This window comes from Acanthisitta chloris, unplaced genomic scaffold, assembly GCF_000695815.1.
Source record: "Acanthisitta chloris isolate BGI_N310 unplaced genomic scaffold, ASM69581v1 scaffold979, whole genome shotgun sequence".
In the NCBI taxonomy this organism is placed as follows: domain Eukaryota; kingdom Metazoa; phylum Chordata; class Aves; order Passeriformes; family Acanthisittidae; genus Acanthisitta; species Acanthisitta chloris.
Genome location: NW_008692887.1, coordinates 101,515 through 123,341, shown reverse-complemented (window position 1 = coordinate 123,341; position 21,827 = coordinate 101,515). Strand labels below are relative to the sequence as shown.

Genomic DNA, 21,827 nt, shown 5'->3' with positions numbered 1-21,827 from the left:
GGTAAGCCGTAGACTTTAAAAGTTCCCTGTGTATGTAATTAAAATATAATGATGAGTGCTGAATTAGCAGTCACCATGACAAAAATATTTTGCTGTGTAAAATGATTGAACCATGAACTTCAGCAGTGTAAACTTCTCCATATTGCTTTAATCTTTGCAGGAAAGGCAGGGAGAAAAGAAATTCATGGGAAGAAAGAGTCGTTTAAATCTTCTGTGCTTTTTGAATGATCATATCTAATATTTATATTAATCTTATTTGTAAAAATTCACTGAATTTTGATTAAGATAGCTTAATTTTGCTGAGTGATGGTTTTGTGCATTAAATTTATTTGAAAGAAGTGAAATTTGACTGAAAGTTGTTCTGTTGTCCCCAGATTACTTGGATCTTGACATACAAAGTTTGTCTGTGGCAATGAATGTGTAACTCATTTTTCATAGACTGTTATTCCTTGATTTACTTGCCAGCTGGCAAGTAAATGGTCAAGTATTGCACTAAAGACCTAAAATATTACTGGTCAAGACATCACACAGTTGTCATTTATATGAATTTCCTGTATTTATCCCAGTCTATTTAAACCATTAATTATAAAGTGTTCTTGTCTTCTAATTTCATTCTTAACTGAATTCCATAGACAATTTAATTTCCATATTAGGTCCTCTGAACTAGCATCATAGTGGACATTTCTTGAAGTGTCTGCCAACTTATGCTAATATTCTATGACTAGATTTAAGTTTGCTTTTATAATAACCCAGAGAGATGGGTTATTATATTTAAGATTTTTTTAAATAGCCTTTCTAACAAAGGGAAATAATTTATCAATTTCAGTTTTCATTTGGAGTAACAAACATCAATTGACAATTCTCATATATATCTTTGTTGTTATTGAGGCTTGTAGACATCAATTATATCCATAAAACCTAAAAAAATATAAGTGAATGGATAATCATATTTGCTAATATGTATTCTGGGCCTGATTAATGGTTGAAGCAGTGAAATCCAGAGAAAACATAGGATATAGGAATAAAAACCATCATAAAGTATGTTATTTTTTCTTCTGAATAGATATATATGTATGTAAATGTTTTATTTAGCATCTTGAAAAACATTTGTAACTAAAGGAAATATTATTTTTATCATTCATGATGATTTAAGGAGGATTTCTATCTCAGAATCTTAAAAAGTTTTAACTCAGTGTCTTTTACAAAGGTTGTGTAATACTTGCCTCTTTCAGCCACATAAAAGTAAACTGTCTTTTTATATACCACTGAACTTGTTTTTTGGTGGCCTTGATGTAACTAGTGCCATAATCTGTTATTTCTTCTTCAAAATGACTGTTGTACCCTGTTTAAAAGTTCACTGTGGCTCTTGTTCATTAACTAACATTTGCACATATTGAGAACAAGAAGCAGAAAGGAGAATATGCAATGAAATGAGATATAAAAATGTGTAAAATCACGTATCTTACTGGTTTTGGCAGACAGAATAGCTGTAGAGAAATGTTCGCTGTTTTAGAATATGACAAAAGCATATGTTGCTTGTTCTTGTACATACATATAACAGTGATCTGAGTCATTTTCCCAGCAGGACAAGAAGGGGTACATTTTGCTTAGGTAATGTTATATTCCAGTTGAGTAGAAATTTAGCACTTAAAGCTATATAGATTTGTGTGCAATATCTTATTCTTTCCTCAGATAATTTAAAATAGTCCCTTGTACAGTACAAAAAATTGATCGTTTTTATAAATTTTTTTACTCAGATCTTGTATGCAGTTTAGTAAGTATTTTATATTCTGTGTGCCGTACTTTCTTTTAATTTGGATTGAATTTAAAGCTGAAATTGTTTGATAGCCTATCCAAACCAGATAATTTCTACTGAGAACAGAATTAATTTTGGTTTGTATATCAGATGCCAGTTTCTTCTATAACAGTAAAATACGATGATTTGTCCTATAATACTTACGTAGATGAATTGTTAGTAGGCAAATCAGAAAAGCCAAAACTAAATAAATTATTACATCTAATGATCTGAAATCCTTCTCAAACCTTTCAAAAATTCTCTTATTTGAAGTTCTGATACAGAAAATAATCAAATTTCTCAGTGCCTCCATGCTAGGCTTTTCAACAGGCATGCAAAGTCTGTGAGTGTTGGAAGGAATCTCTTCTAGTCTTATTATAGGCTGACCAAAAATCATCCAGTACTTTCATCACCTTATGTATTGACAAATCTGACAATTTGTCCTTCAGTCTGAAAGATCCTTCCACAAAGGGTTGATTATAAACTCTCATGAAGTATTTCCCCTTTGCCTCATGCAAGTCCTTGTTTGAGTGAGAGACTAGAGGAAACCCAAACTAAATAACACAGTGAAATCCATTACTCTGGATCCTTCAGAAAATGACAGATTGTCATGCTCCCCTCTTGTTATGATTTTCGGGGAAGTATGCTATAATGTTCCTGACCTCAAGTCAGCAAGTGTCATTCAGACCTCCCAGAAAAAAATGGTCTGGACAACCCATGTCTCTTCCATTTTTAATAATAACACTAGAAATGTTCAGGAAACAGCTAGTTACTTCTCATAAAATTCTGCTATTCCTTTTGGAAGTATCATATTAAAAACATAAACTGCAGTATAATGTACAGTAGCATTTTCTAGTCAGACAGTTGGCCTTGGCCCATTGATCCAGTCTGTCCAGATCCCTCTGCAAGTCTTTCTACGCTCCAGCAGATCAACAATCCCACGCAACTTGGTGTCATCTGCAAACTAACTGAGGGTTCATTCGATCCCCTTGTCCAATTCATTGATAAAGATATTAAACAGGACTGACCCCAACACTGAGGCTTGGAGAACCCCACTAGTGACCAGCTACCTACTGAGGTGGCACCATTCACCACCACCCTCTTGGCCCAGACATCCATCCAATTTTTAACCCGGTAATGGGGTACACCTGTGCAAGCCATGGGCTGCCAGCCATCCCAGGAGAATGTAATGGGAGACAATATCAAAGAGTTTCCTGAAGTCCAGGTAGATTAAATCCACAGCCTTTCCCTCATTCACTGCATGGCTTACCTGGTCGTAAAAATTTCTGTCTCTTATGGTAAATGAATGTTTTCCTGCAAGGAACTGCTTTTTCATTTGATGATTTAAGAGATGCCCAAAAGAATTTTAGTACCTCTGTTACTGTCTATTAAACTTCTAAATTAAAAAAATAAAACTATTATTCAGGATATGTCAGTCCCAACCTTTTTCAGGACTTAGCTTTACTGATTAAAATCAAAAGCTGATGAAATCCAAAGACTTTACATTATCATGGAAGAAGAATCTAGGGCTCATTCTAAACCCTGATTTTGTCCAGTATTTTGTTGTAGAAAAAATCTGAATCCATTTGCTTTGTGTATATCCCTCTACTCATAAGGTATAGCAGTGACTGACAGAATATCACTGAATATTGTCCATTTCCAATAATATGAAGAAATGTTCAAGTTAAACAGAAACGATGTGGTTAACTTTCTAGTGGGCTAAACTGAAGAAGAGAATGGCACTGATAAATCTTTTATTTTTTTTCTGCCAACAGCCACTCAACTATGAAAAAAAGAAATCATATACACTTAATATAGAAGGAGCAAATACTCACCTTGATTTCCGCTTTTCTCACTTGGGACCATTCAAAGATGTAACAATGTTGAAGGTCATCGTTGGCGATGTGGATGAACCTCCACTCTTCTCTATGCCTTCTTATGTCATGGAAGTTTATGAAAATGCGAAGATTGGAACTCCTGTTGGCACAGTAACAGCACAAGATCCTGACACTGCAAACAGTTTAGTGAGGTATAGTAAGTCCAAATTATATGAGATCATATTCCACAAGTTAAAGGGTCAATGAGATCTAGGATGTATGAAACTATGTCTTTTATTTTAGTACATAAAGGGAAACATAGGTCAGAAAAGTGTCATGATCAATCTGTGTGCATTAGGTTTAATAACATAATCTTCAACCTTCTGGCTTGCACTAAAATTCCCATTGAGGCATTGCTCTGGGCAGAGGTCTGAGCTGCCAGTCAGTATCCTGCCACTGCTTGCAAATCTGTTAAGGATCATAACACTGTTTTTCCTTTGTTATGTCAGTATTGTGCTGGCCTTCTGCACACTTGGTGCACTCTAGTTGTCCTAACTGCTTGTGCAAGACAGCAGCTCGTTTAGATACATCTTTCCTGAGAGAAGCTGATCATTTTTGCAAAATTTTGTTCAAGAAGGAACCCATTATTTTGTGATATGCTTCAGCTTTAGTGAAGTATCAAAAGAATAGAATGGGTGTAACAGTGATGCTGCTAGGGGTATGTCATCTCCAATTGTAAGGTCTAGGGCAAAGAGAAGTGCCAAGAAAGCACTTACAGCATCAGATACATCATTTGAAATATAAATGAATATGTGAAGGACTGGGAAGGAAAGATTTTGATAGTATTTAAAATTACTTTTACACTTAAAGAAAATATTCTCATTAAAAGAAAGAAAAAAGAAAGAAAGATTTGTGTGTTGCCACTCTGGCCAGAATACTTACAATAACAAAACTGGCTTGGCAATAGTTCATGGGCTGAACTAAGGAACAGAAATCAAGGTGGAAATACTCATACAGCAAGCCTGAAAAGCGTTGATGCTGGAAAGATACATATGTGTTACTTTGACTTCTTCAAATTTAAGAGCGTTTGGATTTAACCTTGAACATTCAGAATTTGGGGTTTTAATATGCTACTGATTAAAATTTATTCAGCTATAATATAAATTGTTTTCAACTATAATGCAATCTAATATTTTTACTGGCTTTATTTCTGGGATGAGTTACTTCCCAAACTGTCATGCTGTCAAAATTCGGTGGAGTAATACATGGATTTTATGTCTCGAAGGTGGTAGTAGATTTAAAATGTTTCAAACAAATTTTTTGTGAAAATGTATGTGAATCTATTCCTTTTTATAACATAATGGTATAGACTTCGTTGAAATCATATGATAGTATACTTGGAAACAGTTTTTCTGAAGCTAATTGGGCATTGTTGTCTCCTGAGTTGAAATCTGCTGGGTATGTGTAATAGTCTTGGTAAGATGAAACAATTTCTGCAGAACAATGAAAGCATCAGGTTTTTATGGTTCTCATGTGCTAATAGCCTTAGATTCAAAATGTTTAGTGTCAGACAATCAATATATGCAATTTCTTAGTAGCAAGGCATTGCCTTTGAAAAATTGTCACTATGGTATTTGTGTCTAAATCATAACATAAAAAAGAAAACTTTGCTAAAAATAACTGCCAAGTAGGTTTAATACTATAATTCTGAAGCAACCAACACCATCAGACAAATTAGCCATCCTGGTAGTTTGGAATAGGAATGGCAAGTGCAGATTTGACTACTTCCTCTGTAATTCAACTGTCTGTGGCCCATAAGAGTTTTGTCTAGAAAGAGGTAAGACAACTGTGGTTAATGGGAAGTAGCAGCAGTTTGTACCAAGGCTGGGAAGGCCAGAGGTAGTGAAACAGTAATTACTGAAGGCAGTAATTTGTAGATAGAGACATCAGACAAAAAATTATTTCTAAATACTTTGCTGCTTTTTTTTTGACTTTTTTTTTCCCAAACATGTATTTGTAACCAGTGATTGAGGACAGAATATTAAATATCTGTATTATTCACATAATTGAGGGGGAAAAAATTGTCCCTACCTTTGTCTATACTATTTTCCCCTCTATTGACATTTATTTTTGCATTGTTCCTTCCATCCTCCTCTCTTTCAATGGGGAAAAAAATATAGTGCTAGCAATACATACCAAATCACAACACTCTGAAAGGAGACAGCTCTCAGTTACATGTTGGTGGGGCAAGGGCAGTAGCAGCTTAGATATCCTTGATGTATCATTGCATTGTGACCAGGTCTACTCTCTAGGCAGGCTTTTCCCATCGTGGTGGAACTGACAGTGAATGTCATTTGTGAGGGTTCAGGTTTTTTATGAAGAGGCTGGTTCTATAAGGCCTGAACTAACATATTAGTGCAAAAGTATATAAAGAAGCACCAGGCTGGATTGGTGTGCCCTCAAGTTGTCCTTGAGCTTCCTCCTTCAGGAGGATGAAGGCCACTCTGGGAATGGGCAATTTTAACTCCCCTTCCCTTACCTCACTTTACACAGACACTGACATGGCACAGAAGGGCTTTGTGTTGTTTCAAAATTTGGCTGCAGCTTGGGAAACTAAGTGGAAGTGGCATATGACCTGAGAAGTGAGACAGTATGGGCGGAGCTGCTGCTCCACTTGGTGGCAGGGTCCTGTCCCATGCTCCACTCACAGTGGCAAGCAAAGGTTCAACTCGGATGAGGCTGTGTTTCTTGGAAGCATTCGCACAATGCACTTATGTCCTTCTGTGCTGGTTTGCAAGAAACATCTCTGCAGTTCATCTGAAATCCTGATGAGCCTGATAGTCAGAGGGTTACAAGGTCATGTCTTCTTTGTTTCCACACAATTCCTAGTTAATTGAACATAAAAATAGTGGTTATAAAAATAAACCCAAGAAGATTCAATGTAGCTTTCTTAGAAAGCACAGATCAATCTTCAGGGAAGATAGCTACAGATAGGACCTGCACAGCTGATCTGTGTGCAGAAGGGAAGTAACCTCAGACAAATGGCTCAGATACATCTCCAAATACTATGAGGCTACAGGACAAGCTATGAAGATGCAATTTGCTTATCAGTCTTTCCTAATCCACTTATGCATCCTTTCCACTCTATGAAGACACTTGTTGCTCTGTGTGAGATTGATGAAGCATTAAGCGCACACAGTTGCAACCATATCACTTTGCTGTTCAGCTGCTAAAAGAGATACAGTGCTGTGATTTGTTCACTACCCAATTAAGTAACAGTTTATTTTGATGGCAGGAAGAATTCTTATAACCAGAAAAATGGTTGGAGGAGTAGCTACAGTAATTAACAATGCTGAAGAGAAATCTTTTTTAAGAACTTATTTGAACTAAACCCAAAAATAAATAGCAACCTCCATTGTTATCAGTAGAGAGGGAGCTGAGGGGATATTTGTCCTTATTTCCTCACTGCAATTTCATCACAGGGATTTCATCTTGTTCCTGACCTGAGTAGCCTTCAGAGGGAACTGACTTTGTGCCGGTGCTTGTACTAGTGTTTTAAAGAATTTTTCTTTTTAAGTTGATTTTTTTTTTCTTCAAATAGATAGAAATACCTTTTCAGGGAAATTCTTCAAAATACTCTGTTTTGAAATAAGGTGTTTTATTCTATTGAAATATGAAAAGCAAACTTAATAACAGAAAGAATAAGAAAGAAATGTTATGAGTAGTTTGAAAACCAACCATTTACTTAAAAAAATATTTCCTAGATTAACAGAAAGCATCCTAGATTGTAATTCATTTACAGGTATTACTGTATTGCTGCCTTGTTGGAACATTTATGAGGAAGTAGTCCCCTTTCATTGCATTGTGTCAAGTATTTTGCATCCATACCCAAATCTTTTGTTGATTGAAAAGGTCAGGGTTAAGTCATGTCTTATATCTGGTATGCAAGCAGATCTTGAAAGTTCCCCATTCAACATGGGAGAAAGCATGACTATTAAATACTCCAATTATGACTTTATTTTAGCCTATTATTCATTTTAAATCTCTCCATACCTGCTTAGAAATGGTATTTTTTTCTTCCTGAAACCATACAGAGAAGACTTGCTTGGAGATTATGGGTGAAAAAAGCTTTTTATTGGCAAGTCACTTCTGTGCATTGAGAGCAGCTCTAGGGTCCTCAAGGCTGTGGCAGTGCCTGTTGAAACCCTGCCATCTTCCTGTAGGTGATTCTTGGGTGGTGAGTTTGCCTAGGCACAGCTCATACTCCAGGTGGTCCTTGGAGCTTTCTGGCTGCATCTGGTCTGTTTTCAGTGGAATCATTTTCAGAAACATAGTATTGCAGCTGTTCCCCAAGCCACCTCCAAGCTAGGGATTCAAAAAAAGAGCAAAGGCTAATGATACTTTCTGAAACTCTGAGTCCATAGTGAAGATAGTTCCATGACATAGGTCAGTTCCCTCATATTAACTTGATCCTGGTTTCATACTGCACTGTGAGGAACTGAAAGTCTTTATGAACATTGTACCCGTGACAGAGTAGTGTTTGAGAAATAAGACAGGTTGTTAGAGAACTACTGTAACATCACATCATCCCTTTGGTTGCTCTTATGCAATCTTTGTCATGCAATGGTACAGGAGGCAAATCACTGTTTTGAGCACTAGTGATAGAGCCTCTGTCCTCTCTGATAATTTTTTACTCCTACTTATTATATTTGACTTAAGTCATTTGTATTTCTGGGCAGGAATGTTGTCTTTCCAGTATTTAACAGAAAACTTGTGGTGAAAGGGGATGGATGCTGGTCAGCATGCTGTCTGTGACAGTAGCTTCAAACAATAAGAACTATAAGCATCTTCCGTTTTGCTGGGTCTTTGGATGCTTGCTTTGTTATACTAATACACTGGAATTCAAGTAAATTTTGTGTTGGACCCTATCCAGGCTGCAATATACCTTACTATAATGAATTTTATTTACTAGGAATTAAATTGATTACTATAGGAAACAGGTCAGAAAAAGCTTTTTTTGGTTTGGTTGTTTTGTTGGGCTTTTTTTTGGTGAATATCAGACATTTGTTTTTGTGCTAAGTTGGTGAGAAATACAAATACTGTCTCAGCCCTGATTCTGGCTTCTAAGTTTTCTAATGGTCATATGGTATTGCTTTATAATGGATGGCATGTCATAACATGTATGAGACATGTATATGCTAATGGATACAGAAATTTGCTTTCCAACACCAGGTTTGGTATGTAGAAGCTCTAAAAAATGCATAGTTCCCTTACCATACTTTGATTTAAACTGACAGCCTTCTCTTCCTTTCTTTCAGAAAGAATTTTGAAAAATTAATGGATTACAAGTACCTATGATTATAACAATTAACTTAGTGTAGGAATTCTTTCTTCAATTCCTGCAGCAAGCAGAGAAACTTATTTTAACTTTTGCTGGTCCTAAAAATTTGATGTCTATCTGAAGTTGAATACTTTCAGCCTTTAGAAAGTCGTCTTGATTTTCAGTAAATGGTATTTTAAGAGGCATGCTCACATGTAGATAGAAGAACATACCCATGGAGTTTCATCTATTCCTATTATTATTTCTCCGAGCCTTAAAGACATTAAGTATTGTGGAGAATTCCAGTACCTGAAGGGAGCCTACAGGAAGGTTGGAGATAGGCTATTTACAAGAGCATGTAGTGACAGAGCAAAGGGCAATGGCATCAAACTGAAAGAGAGTAGGTTTTGGTGTTAGGTATTAGGAAGAAATTCTTTTCTGTGAGGGTGGTGAGACGCTGAAAGAGGTTTTCCAGAGAGTTGTGGTTGCCACTGGAAATGTTTAAAGCCAAACTGGATGGGGCTCTGAGCAATCTGGTCTAGTGAAAGGTGACCCTGTCCTTGGCAATGGAGTTGGAATTAGATGATATTTAAGATCCCTTCCAACCCAGGACATTCTGTGATTCTTTGATAGCTGTACTTAGGGCAGGCTGCTGAGACCAGTACCATTGTGTAGAGTGACCATCCCTCCCTCACATGTCTGTGGGGGAACACTCTCCCCAGATCCTGCCAACCCAGATCCTGCCAACCCTGTGCTTGTGGAGGCAAAGGCAGACATTTGTCCTTCCCTCTGCTCAGACCCTCAGAACATGACATTGTCAATACCCTGTGATCAGCACCTACAGACACAGACCAGTATCTTCCTAGGGAATGTGAATGGCTCACAGTTAGTTAGCAGAGAAGAATTCTGTCCTTCTCCATCTTGCTTCCTTCCTTCATTTGCTTTCTGTCTTTCTCCAGTATTATTCTCCAAGATTCTCTGTAAATCAGGACAGAAAAAGAACACTCTATTTTGAATGGCTGGAGAGAGAGGCAGATTTTTCCTCAATTTCTTCACTAATTCTCTGTCTTCACAGGAAGGAAATGTTTTAAAACCTTTTCTTATAGTGTTGTGGGAGATCTGTTGCTGGTTTTTTTTTCCCCGAGGCCTCAAATTATTTTTGATTCTTGTCAAACTTTGTGTCCTAGATGTCCCACTAACAAAAACGTCCATCTCGTTGTGCAGGAACTGGTAAGCTGTTCTGACATCTCTTCTGGATGGGTAGCATCCAGCTTAGGATGGTGGTCAAAATCTCACAGCAATCAGAACTACCTCCATCCTCCCCTTAGAGCTGAGAGAGAAAACACTGACAGAACATCTTTGTATGGCAACTCTGAAAGCCTGATTTTTCATGCAAGAACATCATCTTTATATTTCTATAATGTCTGCTGACTTCAGAATGCCTCCAGTATTTAACATTCTTTTTTGGTTTTAGAGTCAGGCTTTATATCTGGACATCTCTGTAGTGTAATCTTTTGATAGGGTCTCTCAATTCAACATCAATCTTGGTTTTATTTGGTTTAGTCTATAGTATGTAGAAAGAGAAAAACCTGTGTAAGTAGAATACCATTCTTTAGCTGTAGAAAAGTAGCTGTAGCTGTAGCTGTAGCTATCACTTCCTTTTAGAAAAATAAAGTTTGTCATGTAGCACTGACTGCACTTTATTTCTTAGCAGCATTGGAATCTGAATGTTAATCTCTGTATAAAAATCAAGTTAGATACAACAGTTCTGCCATCAACACATCTACCTGAAATGCATTTGGACAGTCATAATCCTCTGAAGAGATTCATAAAGTCAGGAAAAGAAGACAAACCTTTATCTAGCTTTGAATTTTGAATTATGTCTCTAAGGATATGACCTGTTCTTAGCCTACATTTACTGCCAGAATTAGGTAGAAGAATGATCAGTGGTTAATCCATGCAAACAGGAACTGTCAGCTAGAAATGAGTGTCTAGAAACAGCTTATTTCCTTCAAATGAATAGTGTTTCCATTTACCCATGTCCAAGGTGAGTGGTGTTCTTACAGTGCGTAGTGGATGAGAATGAGAACTGGAGCAGTGAGTCAACTTCTGCATGAAATGCAAACCAGTAGTTTGCATTTCAGAGGCCTCAGAGGCTTTGCTGGGAGGCAGTGGTTCATTGCTTGCAACTCTCCTGTGTCTCCTGGGATCTGCCAACTCACATCTCCAAGACAAGGAGATAGAAAGCTGCCACTTCTGCTGAGATGAGATTACAGTATAAGAGGTGAGCCAGGAGTCCTGTATGAGAGACAACAAGGTACTGCTGATCAGCTGATGGATGTCAGCTGGCAGCCAGCACCAGAGATAACTTGGTGGGAACAGCATATCAAACTGACTTCCTTCAAACGCTCTGAGAGGAACAGTATTTTTCTCAAAGTTATATGCCTGTCAGAAAAGAAAACAAAGGAATGGTAAACACAGGGTTTACCATCTCCAAGCTATCTTCAAATGTATTTCATTTTCACAACTGGAAAGCACAGTTGAAGGCTGTAGTTCTCAGTAGCAGACTTCTGCTGAGGAGCTCTGAAACATATAATGTCTCCTTAATCTACCAGACATGCCGCAGGGAGAAAATTGGTTACCTGATGTACTTGCATATGACTTCTGACTTGCACTTAACAATGGCTTTTCTCTCCTGAAAGTGTGTGTTTGAGCTATGGGAAAGCCTTTTCTCTCCTGAAAGTGTGTGTTTGAACTATGGGGAAGTAGATTTGCCCTGGATGGAAGGTAGTGTAGTGCAAGACATTCATGGCAGCAGAATGTCTCCCTACCACCTCATTTAGCTTCAAGGGTATGCTGCTGGTTCCCAGGCTCATGAGTTCTGTGTCATGAGACTTGGGGATGCCAGTTGACAGCTGGTTCAGTGAGCCAAAAATGTGCCCAGGTGGCCAAGGCCAGTGGCACCTTGGCCTGTATCAAGAATGCTGTAACCAAAAGGACTAGTGAAGTGATTGTCCTTCTGTACTTGGCACTGGTGAAACTGCAGCTCCAGTACTGTGTTCAGTTTTGGGCCCTTCACATTAAAAAGGACATTGAGGTGCTGGAGCACATGCCTCCAGGAGAGAAGGACAACAAGGCTGGTGAAAGGTCTAGAAAACATGTCTTATGAGGAATGGCTGAGGAAGCTGGGTTTGTTCAGCCTCAAGAGGAAGAGGCTCAGGGATGACCTCATTGCTCTCTACAACTACCTGAAAAGAGGCGTAGTGAGGTGGAGGCTGGTCTCCTCTGCCATGTGTACAGTGAGAGGATGAGAGTCCTTAAGTTGAGAAAGGGGAGATTCAGATTAGATATTAGAAGAAAAAATTCACTGTTAGTGTGGTCAGGTATTGGAATAGATTGCCCAGGGAGGTGTTGGAGTCACCATCCCTAGGGGTGTTTAAGAGGCATCTAGATCTGATGCTGGGTGATATGGTTTAGTGGTTTAAGGGTTACAGTGAGTGGTTGTGCTAAGTTGATAAATGGACTTGATGATCTTAAAGGTCTCTTCCAACCTTGATTATTCTATGATTCTACGATTTGATTAAAGACAGAAAAAGGGAAGTTAAAAACTCAAGACTCTTTTGAAAACTCTAATGGCTCTTTCTTAAAACACAGTAATTGGCAAGAGACGAATAGTAACAGCCTGTGCCAGTTGTCTATCCAGTGATAAACTGATGTTAATATTAAGACTGAATATTTTAGCCAGAGAGATTCTGAAAATGCTTATGGGCTTTAACTTCAGAAGCCCTCTTAAAAGGTTTGGAAATCATTAATATTCCTGAAGTACTTTAGCACCTTTTCAAATTTTCTCCATTTTAAAGCAGTCTTTGTGTTATTAGAGTCTGACTGCTTTAATACTGAAAGCAGATTTGTATGTTCTAGAGTGACCTGCCCAAGGGCCATCTTGCATATATATTTCTCTTTATTTCCTAATTGATGAAAATGCTTTTAGTTTTCAGTAAAAACGGGGAAATACCTGCCACCACAGAAACGCTGCATCTCTGAAAGGCAGAAACTGAGGGCTTGTTTTGGTCAGAAGAAGGAATAAGGCCATGGATGGATGCTGGGAATGTCCTTCCATTGAATGACACTGCCTAATAAAAGGTGGCACATGTTGCATTTCCCAGTGCTAGCAGAATTCAGTTCTGGTATTTAATTTCCTTCAGATTACCTTCAGATAGTGTGACTAATAGGTTTTCTATATTCATGATCCTTTTTAATGTACTTTCTTTCAGATTGGTTTATGTTGCTGGTTTGGACGTAAACAGTTTATGGAGAGCTGTTTATCTAGGCATGTCTTGTTATTAAGTCTCTTTATTAACATGTGCCATGCAACTCCAAAATGCTGATTTAATAGTTAGTGGTTAAAAGTATACTACTTCACACAGCATTGTAGTGAGTAAATGTCTATAAACAAATGTCTCCAGTGGATATTGTAAATTATGTTTTGAATTAATGCATTCTAAGTAAGAAGAAACAGTCAACTGAATTAAGGTGAAAAATCACTTTTGTAATAACACTTTGAAATTCAAAATTTGCACAAAATTTGGCCTAGAAAAAGCATTGAAAAGCAGCTCAGTAGATGTGGAGGGAAGGGTAGGAGGGGAAGGGAATGATATTGTTGCCACTATTATCTATATGAAATTAATTTTTTAATCAGATGAAATAAATTCAGAAGCCTGCATAAAGCTTCATTGGCTTTGAAATGTGCTGTATTTATGGATATATCTGGTGTCTATTCTCAACATGTAGATAAATCAGTGGGTAATATTTATAAAGGCTTAAACTGTTTAGCAATTTGTAAATAGAATGAAACTTGTCTTAAATGTCCTCTCACATGTGACAAAAATGAGTGGCTATACCAAGGGAGTCTCTTGTACAAAATACTTTTAAAGCATTTGGGAGCAGAATTAGCATTCCTAGTTTTTCTACTGTGTGGGAATATCTTCTGTAACTTGTTTTGCTGGGGTGTTCATGGAGGCTGGTGACCATGACAGTGCAAATGGCTGCTTTAGGTATGATACACAACACAATATTAAGGAAGAATCTGGAGTAATAGAGGAGAACTTCCCATAATAATGGGAAATCAATAATGGGAAAGCCTAAGAAAGTATCACTCTCTTATTTATTCATTCGTTAAGAAAAAATTTGTCAAGCTGTGAATGTTTCAGTATGTCTGTAACTATGCAAATGTTAGCACATGAAGGGGAAGTAATACTGTGGATAAATCAGAAACATTTTTCATTATTCTAGTATCATTGGAGGTAAAAGTGTTAGTACAGTAAGTTACCTCAGGTCACTTTATTTCTGTTAAAGGCACAGAAAATACAATTGTAATTATTCATCCAATTCAGAGTGCCTTAAAAAGAGAGATCTGATCTTCTTTTGAACATTTTTAAATAACTCATTAGGAAAAGGTGCAAATATTTTAAAAAATAATACCATCTTTTACTCTCTCTTTATGAAAATGAACTGTTAGGAAATCACAATTCATCAGGAAATCAAACTTCAGTTTTTCTGCACAAGCTTCATAGTTGGAATGGATATTTTTCATTTTTCTTTCTCTACTTTTGTCAGAGGAAATGGCAATGTTTTATTAGAAGTCACACACAAAAGCAGCTTGGTATTCTTACTGCTTCAAGATTTTTTCTTATTGAAGCCCAATTTGAAATTCTATTTTTAAGCTACTGTCTACAAATAGTACATTACCCTATTGTTATGGTTCTGTGGTGTGCAGAATAGTGACCCACAGAATAGTCACTGTGCCTGATGTTGATAATAACCAAACAATGTCCAGAGTAACAAACGTTTGCAGGGGCAAGACTGTTGTATTATTAATTGATGTGGATTTTCAGTACATATTCCATAAGAACAGGTTAGTGAAGCATATTTTATTTTTTACTTTTTTTTTAGAAAATAATTCACATCATTACCAGGTGATTCCTAGAGTCAAGAAAACCAAAGCTATAGGAGAAAAGAAGTAATTAAATTTTATCATTGCATAACGGATCGTAAGCTCTACCAGTAAAAGAAAATTGAGGGACACTTATGTTTCATATGCTTTCTCTATTAGTCTTCTAGTTTACCATGTAAAAGATGTTTGTGTACCTGTGATGTATCTTGCCCAACACAACCAAACCACATGTAATTTCTGCCTTAATAGTAGCATAATCAGAATGCTCCAACTATTTGTCATAACTGTTTTCCTATACTGCCAAGGTATAGGGCATGGGAGCATTTCTCCACCTGAAGCATGTGTCTTCTCTACAAAGTTAAAATATCACCACAACTCTCTGGCAAATATGACAGCTTTATGGATTTTTAGAGGTTGGTATGACTCTGTCTCCAAAGTTTTTGTAATTAGTAAAAGGTGATGCTCTCTGTGCACATGGGGGTTACAACTTCTTCACTAAGATTGGCACAATCTTTGAAAGCATTTCTATGGCACATGAACACTTGGAGAACCTAAAAATCTGTGCTTCATGGAAAAATCAAACCTGCAAAGACACTAGAAAAATCAGTAGGTTTAAAATTGAAAAGCAAATCCAGATTCCTAAATAAAAAAAAGATGGTAGTGTGGACCAATAGCACCACATAAAATAATACCAAGAGAATAGTTGTGTGGTCCTTTTATTTTTGTTGGTTTGTTTTGTAATATATCCTCAGAGGATTCCAATGTTCCTCAGAAGCAATATGAATTTGTTTGGATATCTGCACCATCCAACATGTCAATATCAATGACTGATGAATGTTCATCAAGAGTTTGCTTTTAATTCATCTCCTGAGTTTACTGAGCACAGAGAAGCATACCAACCTTCAGAAGTGTCTGCAATGACCACTGTGATCCAGAAATTATAAATTCAGCAAAGTTTTTTGTTCTTTTTCTGTCAACATCACTTGTTTTTTTCATCCAATTAGGGATACACTTTAAATAATCTCTTCTGAAAAAAATTTTCCTCATGTAAATTCTCAAAAATTGCCCCTTCCCCTGCATAATGAAGATCTTGCCAGTCTGCTTGCAGTAAGGAGACAGTTTGAGTCTATTATTTGTTTGAAGAAACTTCAGCTGTCATCTTGCACATCAAAAGTGTCTTTATTGAGTACTTCTGGTATATTTTAGAATGAGATATTCTTAGGTATTGGTAATTAATTAACTGCACAATAGGTTATGACTTAGCTCAGATTGGAGACAGCAAGTTAAATTCTCATTCCAGAGAAACATAAAATGAGTGGGAACGAGGTCTGCTGTCTCTCCAACAACTCCCACAGTCATATGGCAGGTGTTTCACTTTTCAGGATGTTGAAAGGAAAGAAGGAGAACAGGCAAGAAGGAAAGATATTCTATCCTAGCTTTGGCTGCTTTGATTTCTGGTGTCTGTTCTTTAATTGCTGAAAATACTGGAAACACGTGTCGCGGTTTAACCCCACCATGCAGCCACTTGCTCGTTCCCCCACCAATGGGATGGGGGAGAGAATCGGAAGGGTAAAAGGTAGAAAAACTCATGGGTTGAGATAAAGACAGTTTAATAAGCAAAGCAAAAGCTGCACACAGAAGCAAAGCGAAACAAGGAATTAATTCACTGCTTCCCATGGGCAGGAGGTGTTCAGCCATCTCCAGAAGAGCAGGGCCCATCACGTGTAACGGTTCCTTGGGAAGACAAACACCATCACTCCAAACATCCCTTGCTTCCTCCTTTTTTCCCCCACTTTATAGACTGAGCATAATGTCATGTAGTATGGAATCTCCCTTTGGTCAGTTTGGGTCACCTGTCCCAGCTGTGTCTCCTCCCAACCCGCCATACACCTTCAACTTCTGTGGCAGTATGAAAACCACAAAAGGCCTTGACTCTGTGTAAACTCTGCTCAGCAATAACAGAAGCATCTCTTTATTACCAACCCTGTTTTCAGCACAAATCCAAAACACAGCCCCATACTAACCACTGTGAAGAAAGTTAATTCCACCCCAGCCAAAACCAGCACAGCATGAAAAGACACTAGGCAAAATAGCATATTGTAAGGCAGATGTAAAATGCTTCTTGCAGGTGGGAGACATGGGTTCAGGTTTGCTCCAATAAGGAAGATCTAACCTAATCCTCAAGTTCTAGTTGTCTTTACCACTAAGTGTCCGATCCTTTGACCAGTTAAGGTGATTCACTCAAATTGCTGCCTCGCCCTCTAAGTGCTTTCTTTCTTGTTGCTTTTTCATGTCTTCTGTGAAGTTAATATCTCATTCAATGAAATGTTTGCTTGTTTATTTTTCCTTTCCACAAATAGTCTAAATAAGTACATTGTGAGAGAAATAAAACTGCAGTTACTTTTATATTTTTTTTAGCTTGGCAGCTTTTATGTGCAGCACTCTTTTTCTTAGCTGGCAATTACACTTCTGGTGATGTAAAAATAAGAGCAATTGGACGGGACAAATAAGTCATTCTGACCTTTATATACCTTCCATATATTAAAAACTTCACAGAATGAAAGCAGAGCTGACAAAGTAGCAGGAAGAAACAATTATGGTATATAAAATAATCTTTTTCCTTAATTTTTTTTCTGGAGTTAGTGTAGTCTTGATAGGGTTCTGTAATTGCTTCATTTGTTAAAAGCCATTGTAATTTATTCTGGCTTTGAGAAAAAAATGTCTTGTCAATCTCTTCTTTTGTGTTCTTTCCCTCTGCTTCCATTACCCACTTCAAGGCTTTTACTTTCTCTGCTGGGCAAAGTGCCCAGAAGCCAAGGGAGTAAAGGAGGGCTACTTGCATCTGCTTCTAGGGTAGTGTCATTTGCAGCTATGGGAATCAGCCATTTCTGCTGCTAGTCTCTGTAGTTGTTATGTTACAAAATGGATTGTGTCATCATGTTATCAGCCTCATGTCAGAGAGACATGCTTCAAAACAGGTACTAGGGCTGAGAACACTGGTTTGCAGTGACAAGCAAATACGCAGAAAAATAGTATCTTAATATCTCTCTATTATCTGCTTTTCCATTTCATGATTTTTTTAGTCAAAGTATATGTGTATTTTACCTTTGACAGGATTGTATACTGCTGTGTAAAATACCACCTGTTAGTAATTTTTATCGTTGTGACTCACAGTGGAAACCTTGCTATGTATCAAAAGAAATAAAACATTGTAAAAGAAATGAAGTATGGTGTCACTTTAGGTTTCTCCATAATGCAGAACTTTTCTTAGGGTGTTTTTAAAAGCATCTATGATTTTAAAAGCTTGAAAGTAATATTCTTATATAGCTTTCTGTTACTTTGGATTATACATGCTACAATGAGTATATATTTATTGTTATATTTCTTCATAGATATTTCATTGATCATAACACAGAAGAAGATAGGTATTTCACCATTGATGCTAGTACTGGGACCATTAAGACTGCCAAGATCTTTGACAGAGAGGAGACACCTTGGTACAACATCACAGTGGCTGCTTCTGAGATAGGTAAATAATATATTTGGCACATAGTATTGAAAATAAAAATTAGAAAGGAAAGTAATAATTTTCAGATTTTAAGAAACACTATCTTGAGATGTTATGTTCTTTTTAACACCATTGGGGTTTTAGCCAGTCTGGATAAAGGGGAATTTTCTGTGTGTGTGTGAATTTCTTAATTCCACAGAACAAGTAAACAGAATGCCACATGCCTATGTGATTCCACCTGTGTAAATTTACCATGTTTTTCTATATGTGACAGAAGGCTGTCAATTTACCCAGGAACGGTTCCAAGCATTCAGTGTCCTAAAATCAACAGCTTGTCCCATTTGTGTTTCATAGTTCATATATCTGAGAAGTTAACATTATATAGTAATGTCTGAGAATTTAATCCTTTTTCATAGTTTTTTAAACTATCTTAGTGAACTGGATGTTAATATGCCCATATTAATTTAAAACTAACAGATGTCTAGTAGTTGCTGGCTATCAGGGTATACCTCTGCCCTTTTAATAGGCAAATTGCCAAGTGAAGGTACAATAGACACTTCCCTGTGCATCTGAACATCTTTGATGAATTTCCATTGACTCAGATAAACCCTGCAATCATCAAAAAATGTCTGGCTGAATAGTCCCAGAGAAATATTTTTATATGAGGCAAGAACAGTTTAAAGAACATTTCAGTTATCCTTTTCATTACAAGGTCTTTATTTTTTCACAGTCAAAGTTTTAAAATTAAAAAAACTCAACAAAGATAATGAAGGGAAGAAAAATCCCAACCTGGACCAATGGATTAAGTCCTGCTAAGTACTATGATATCATCTTTCAGTGGCAGTGATTTTGATCAAAACTGTGAACTACTTTTATATACAATCCTTTCCCTCTGTTTTTTTGTTCTTTTGTGTGTGTGTGTGTGGTTTTCTTTGTCATTTTCTTTTTTTTTTTGTTTTTGTTGTTGTTTTGGTTTTGGTTTGGGCTTTTTTGTATAGTCCATCATTGCCACTGATATTATTGAGCTTGCTCTGTTTTCATCTGTTTTCTCTCTAGGTTAAAATATAATCTGGTCTGCCATTACATCAGTAGCACATGATACAGAATAAGCAGTATGTACATATTTTATAAGGACAACAAATTGTTATTGTACCTGCTTTCATAACTAAATTGACACTTTGAGTCAAATAAATTTCTAATGTAAATAATAAAATTTGGAGTTTTATGGTTAGCTCTTTGAAAAGGTAACCACTGAGACTTCTGTGTGCTTGACAGTGTCTTCATATGTATAATGTGCTATTTCAGTGCAGCATGAAATAAAATATAAATTAAGCCTAGTCATAAGGAGATGCATAGTAAGCGTTAATTTGAAATAAGATTTAAAAGCCACATTGGGACACTGAAAAAAAGTAGTCACTAGTCCTTTTTTGTTTTGCGTAAATAAATCTCAGTAGCATAAAATTTAAACGTAGCTTTCTTCACAGTATTTATTTCACAAAATCAAATGTATGGTGGTACATGTACCATGCTGAGAGAATACTATGGAGAAAGAAGGATTATGTTTGTAACTAAAACAGAATGGAAAGAATAATGAGGATGATACGCCTTTTTTTCAAGACACACTGCTTAGAATTCTCTGTTCCAGGTACAGCTTGTTACAGGAAAATGGAGATCTGGGGTTGTTTTTCCCTTGTACTGCCTTTGTTACTGCTAAAGTTGAGGTGAGAAAAGTAAGTAAATCTAGAATGTCACTTGGAAAAGCAATTCAGTTATAAAAGAAGAAAGAGACAGTAGTGAAGTCTGAAAAAGCTGGCAGCCCACAGCTTGGACAGGGGCACTCTCTGCTGGGTTCAGAACTGTCTGGATGGCCCAGAGAGTGGTGGTGAAAGGTGTCCCGGTCACTGGTGGTGTTCCCCAGGGGTCAGTGCTGGGCCCAGTGCTCTTTAATACCTTTGTTGATGATTTGGATGAGGGGATTGAGTGCACCATCAGCAAGTTTGCAGATGACACAAAGTTGGGGGGGAGTGTGGAAGAGAAGGCTCAGGGAAGAACTTATTGTCCTCTACAACTCCCTGAAAGGAGGTTGTAGTCAAGTGGGGGCTGGTCTCTTCTCCCATGCAACTAGCAGTTGTAGGACAAGAGGGCACAGACAACCTCTGCCAGGAGAGGTTTAGGTTGGATATTAGGAAAAGATTTTTTATGTAGAGAGTAATCAGACACTGGAATGGGCTGCCTGGGGAGGTGGTGGATTCACCATCCCTGGAGGTTTTCAAGATGAGACTGGATGTGGCATTTAGTGCCATGGTCTAGTAACCACAGTAGGGTTGGACTCGATGATCTTTGAGGTCTCTTCCAACCTGGTTGATTCTATGATTCTATGAAGTGTGTCAGACAGACTGACAGGCAGCTTAAATGGCAAGCAGCCTTTCCTTGTGTCTACTTCTTTAGACATTTTCTTGCCTACAGTAATTTGAAAGTTACAACACTGTTGTATTCTTCCAAATCCATTGTGAAATTAATAATTGCCTCTATAGTGGAACGAGGAGTATATGTTTTGTATGGAGCATCAAGGCCAAAACTCTTACATTAAGTGCTATCTATCCCATATCAACAGTCTTTTATGGCATTTGCTATCAAGTTCATGCACAAGGTATTGCAGAACTAAGTCTAAAGCTAAAAAATACGTCAAAGGCTATGAATAAAGTGTTATTTAGCTGTGGGAGTGGGAGTCTTCAAGTTCATCTGATGTGGTAGAAGGCAATTGTAGCTTCCAACACCATTCCCTTAGCCAAGAACAGAGCAGAACCTGCAAGGCCCAGAAAGATTGTACTGCTTAAACAAGATGTGCTCTGCAGAAATAAAGTATTGGTCATCGTTAGTTTCTTGAAGTGGCTTCCTCTCTTGACTTTGTGCTACATTTCACTGATAGAATTTAGTTTCTACCGATCATAGTTTGGGCAGCTATTTATAGATGGGCTTATTTTGTGTAAATGAAATCTAGAATCAGCATCATATTTCTACCCTCAATTGTATGATATCTTCATGCTTCAGCCTGATTCTTTCTGAACCTTTCCTTAGACATTTACTTTCACTTTTCATCTCAGTATATTATATACACTATGCATTGGTCAAATGTTCTCTGAAATCAGTGGAAGTTATACCACTTTCCTCTATGTGACTAATGTTGGTGTAATAATCAGTGATGTTTTTTCTGTTTATGCTGTTTCTTCTTAAAGCAACCCAGAGTTCATTATTATGAGAATGGATGGGGCAATCCTTTTTTGCTGTAACATGCATTGTTCTTAAACAGCAGTAGTTGTGGTAGGATTTTAAACTACAGTTTCACATAGAATTATTCACATTTCATTGGCTTCTTAGAATTCTTTTAAAAACTTCATAAAACTCTGTTTGAAAGGGTAAGAAGATATGGTTCT

General features: G+C 37.2%; 1 protein-coding gene across 1 annotated transcript in view; it reads left to right on the top strand.

Moving 5' to 3' along the window:
• The window catches only part of LOC103809956 (cadherin-18), a 69,690-nt gene that overhangs the window by 17,257 nt on the left and 30,606 nt on the right, over positions 1–21,827 (top strand). The window contains exons 4-5 of the mRNA XM_009082830.1: positions 3,571–3,824; positions 18,278–18,414. Coding sequence (XP_009081078.1) covers positions 3,571–3,824; positions 18,278–18,414 — 391 coding nt within the window. The remainder of the gene's footprint in view (positions 1–3,570; positions 3,825–18,277; positions 18,415–21,827) is intronic.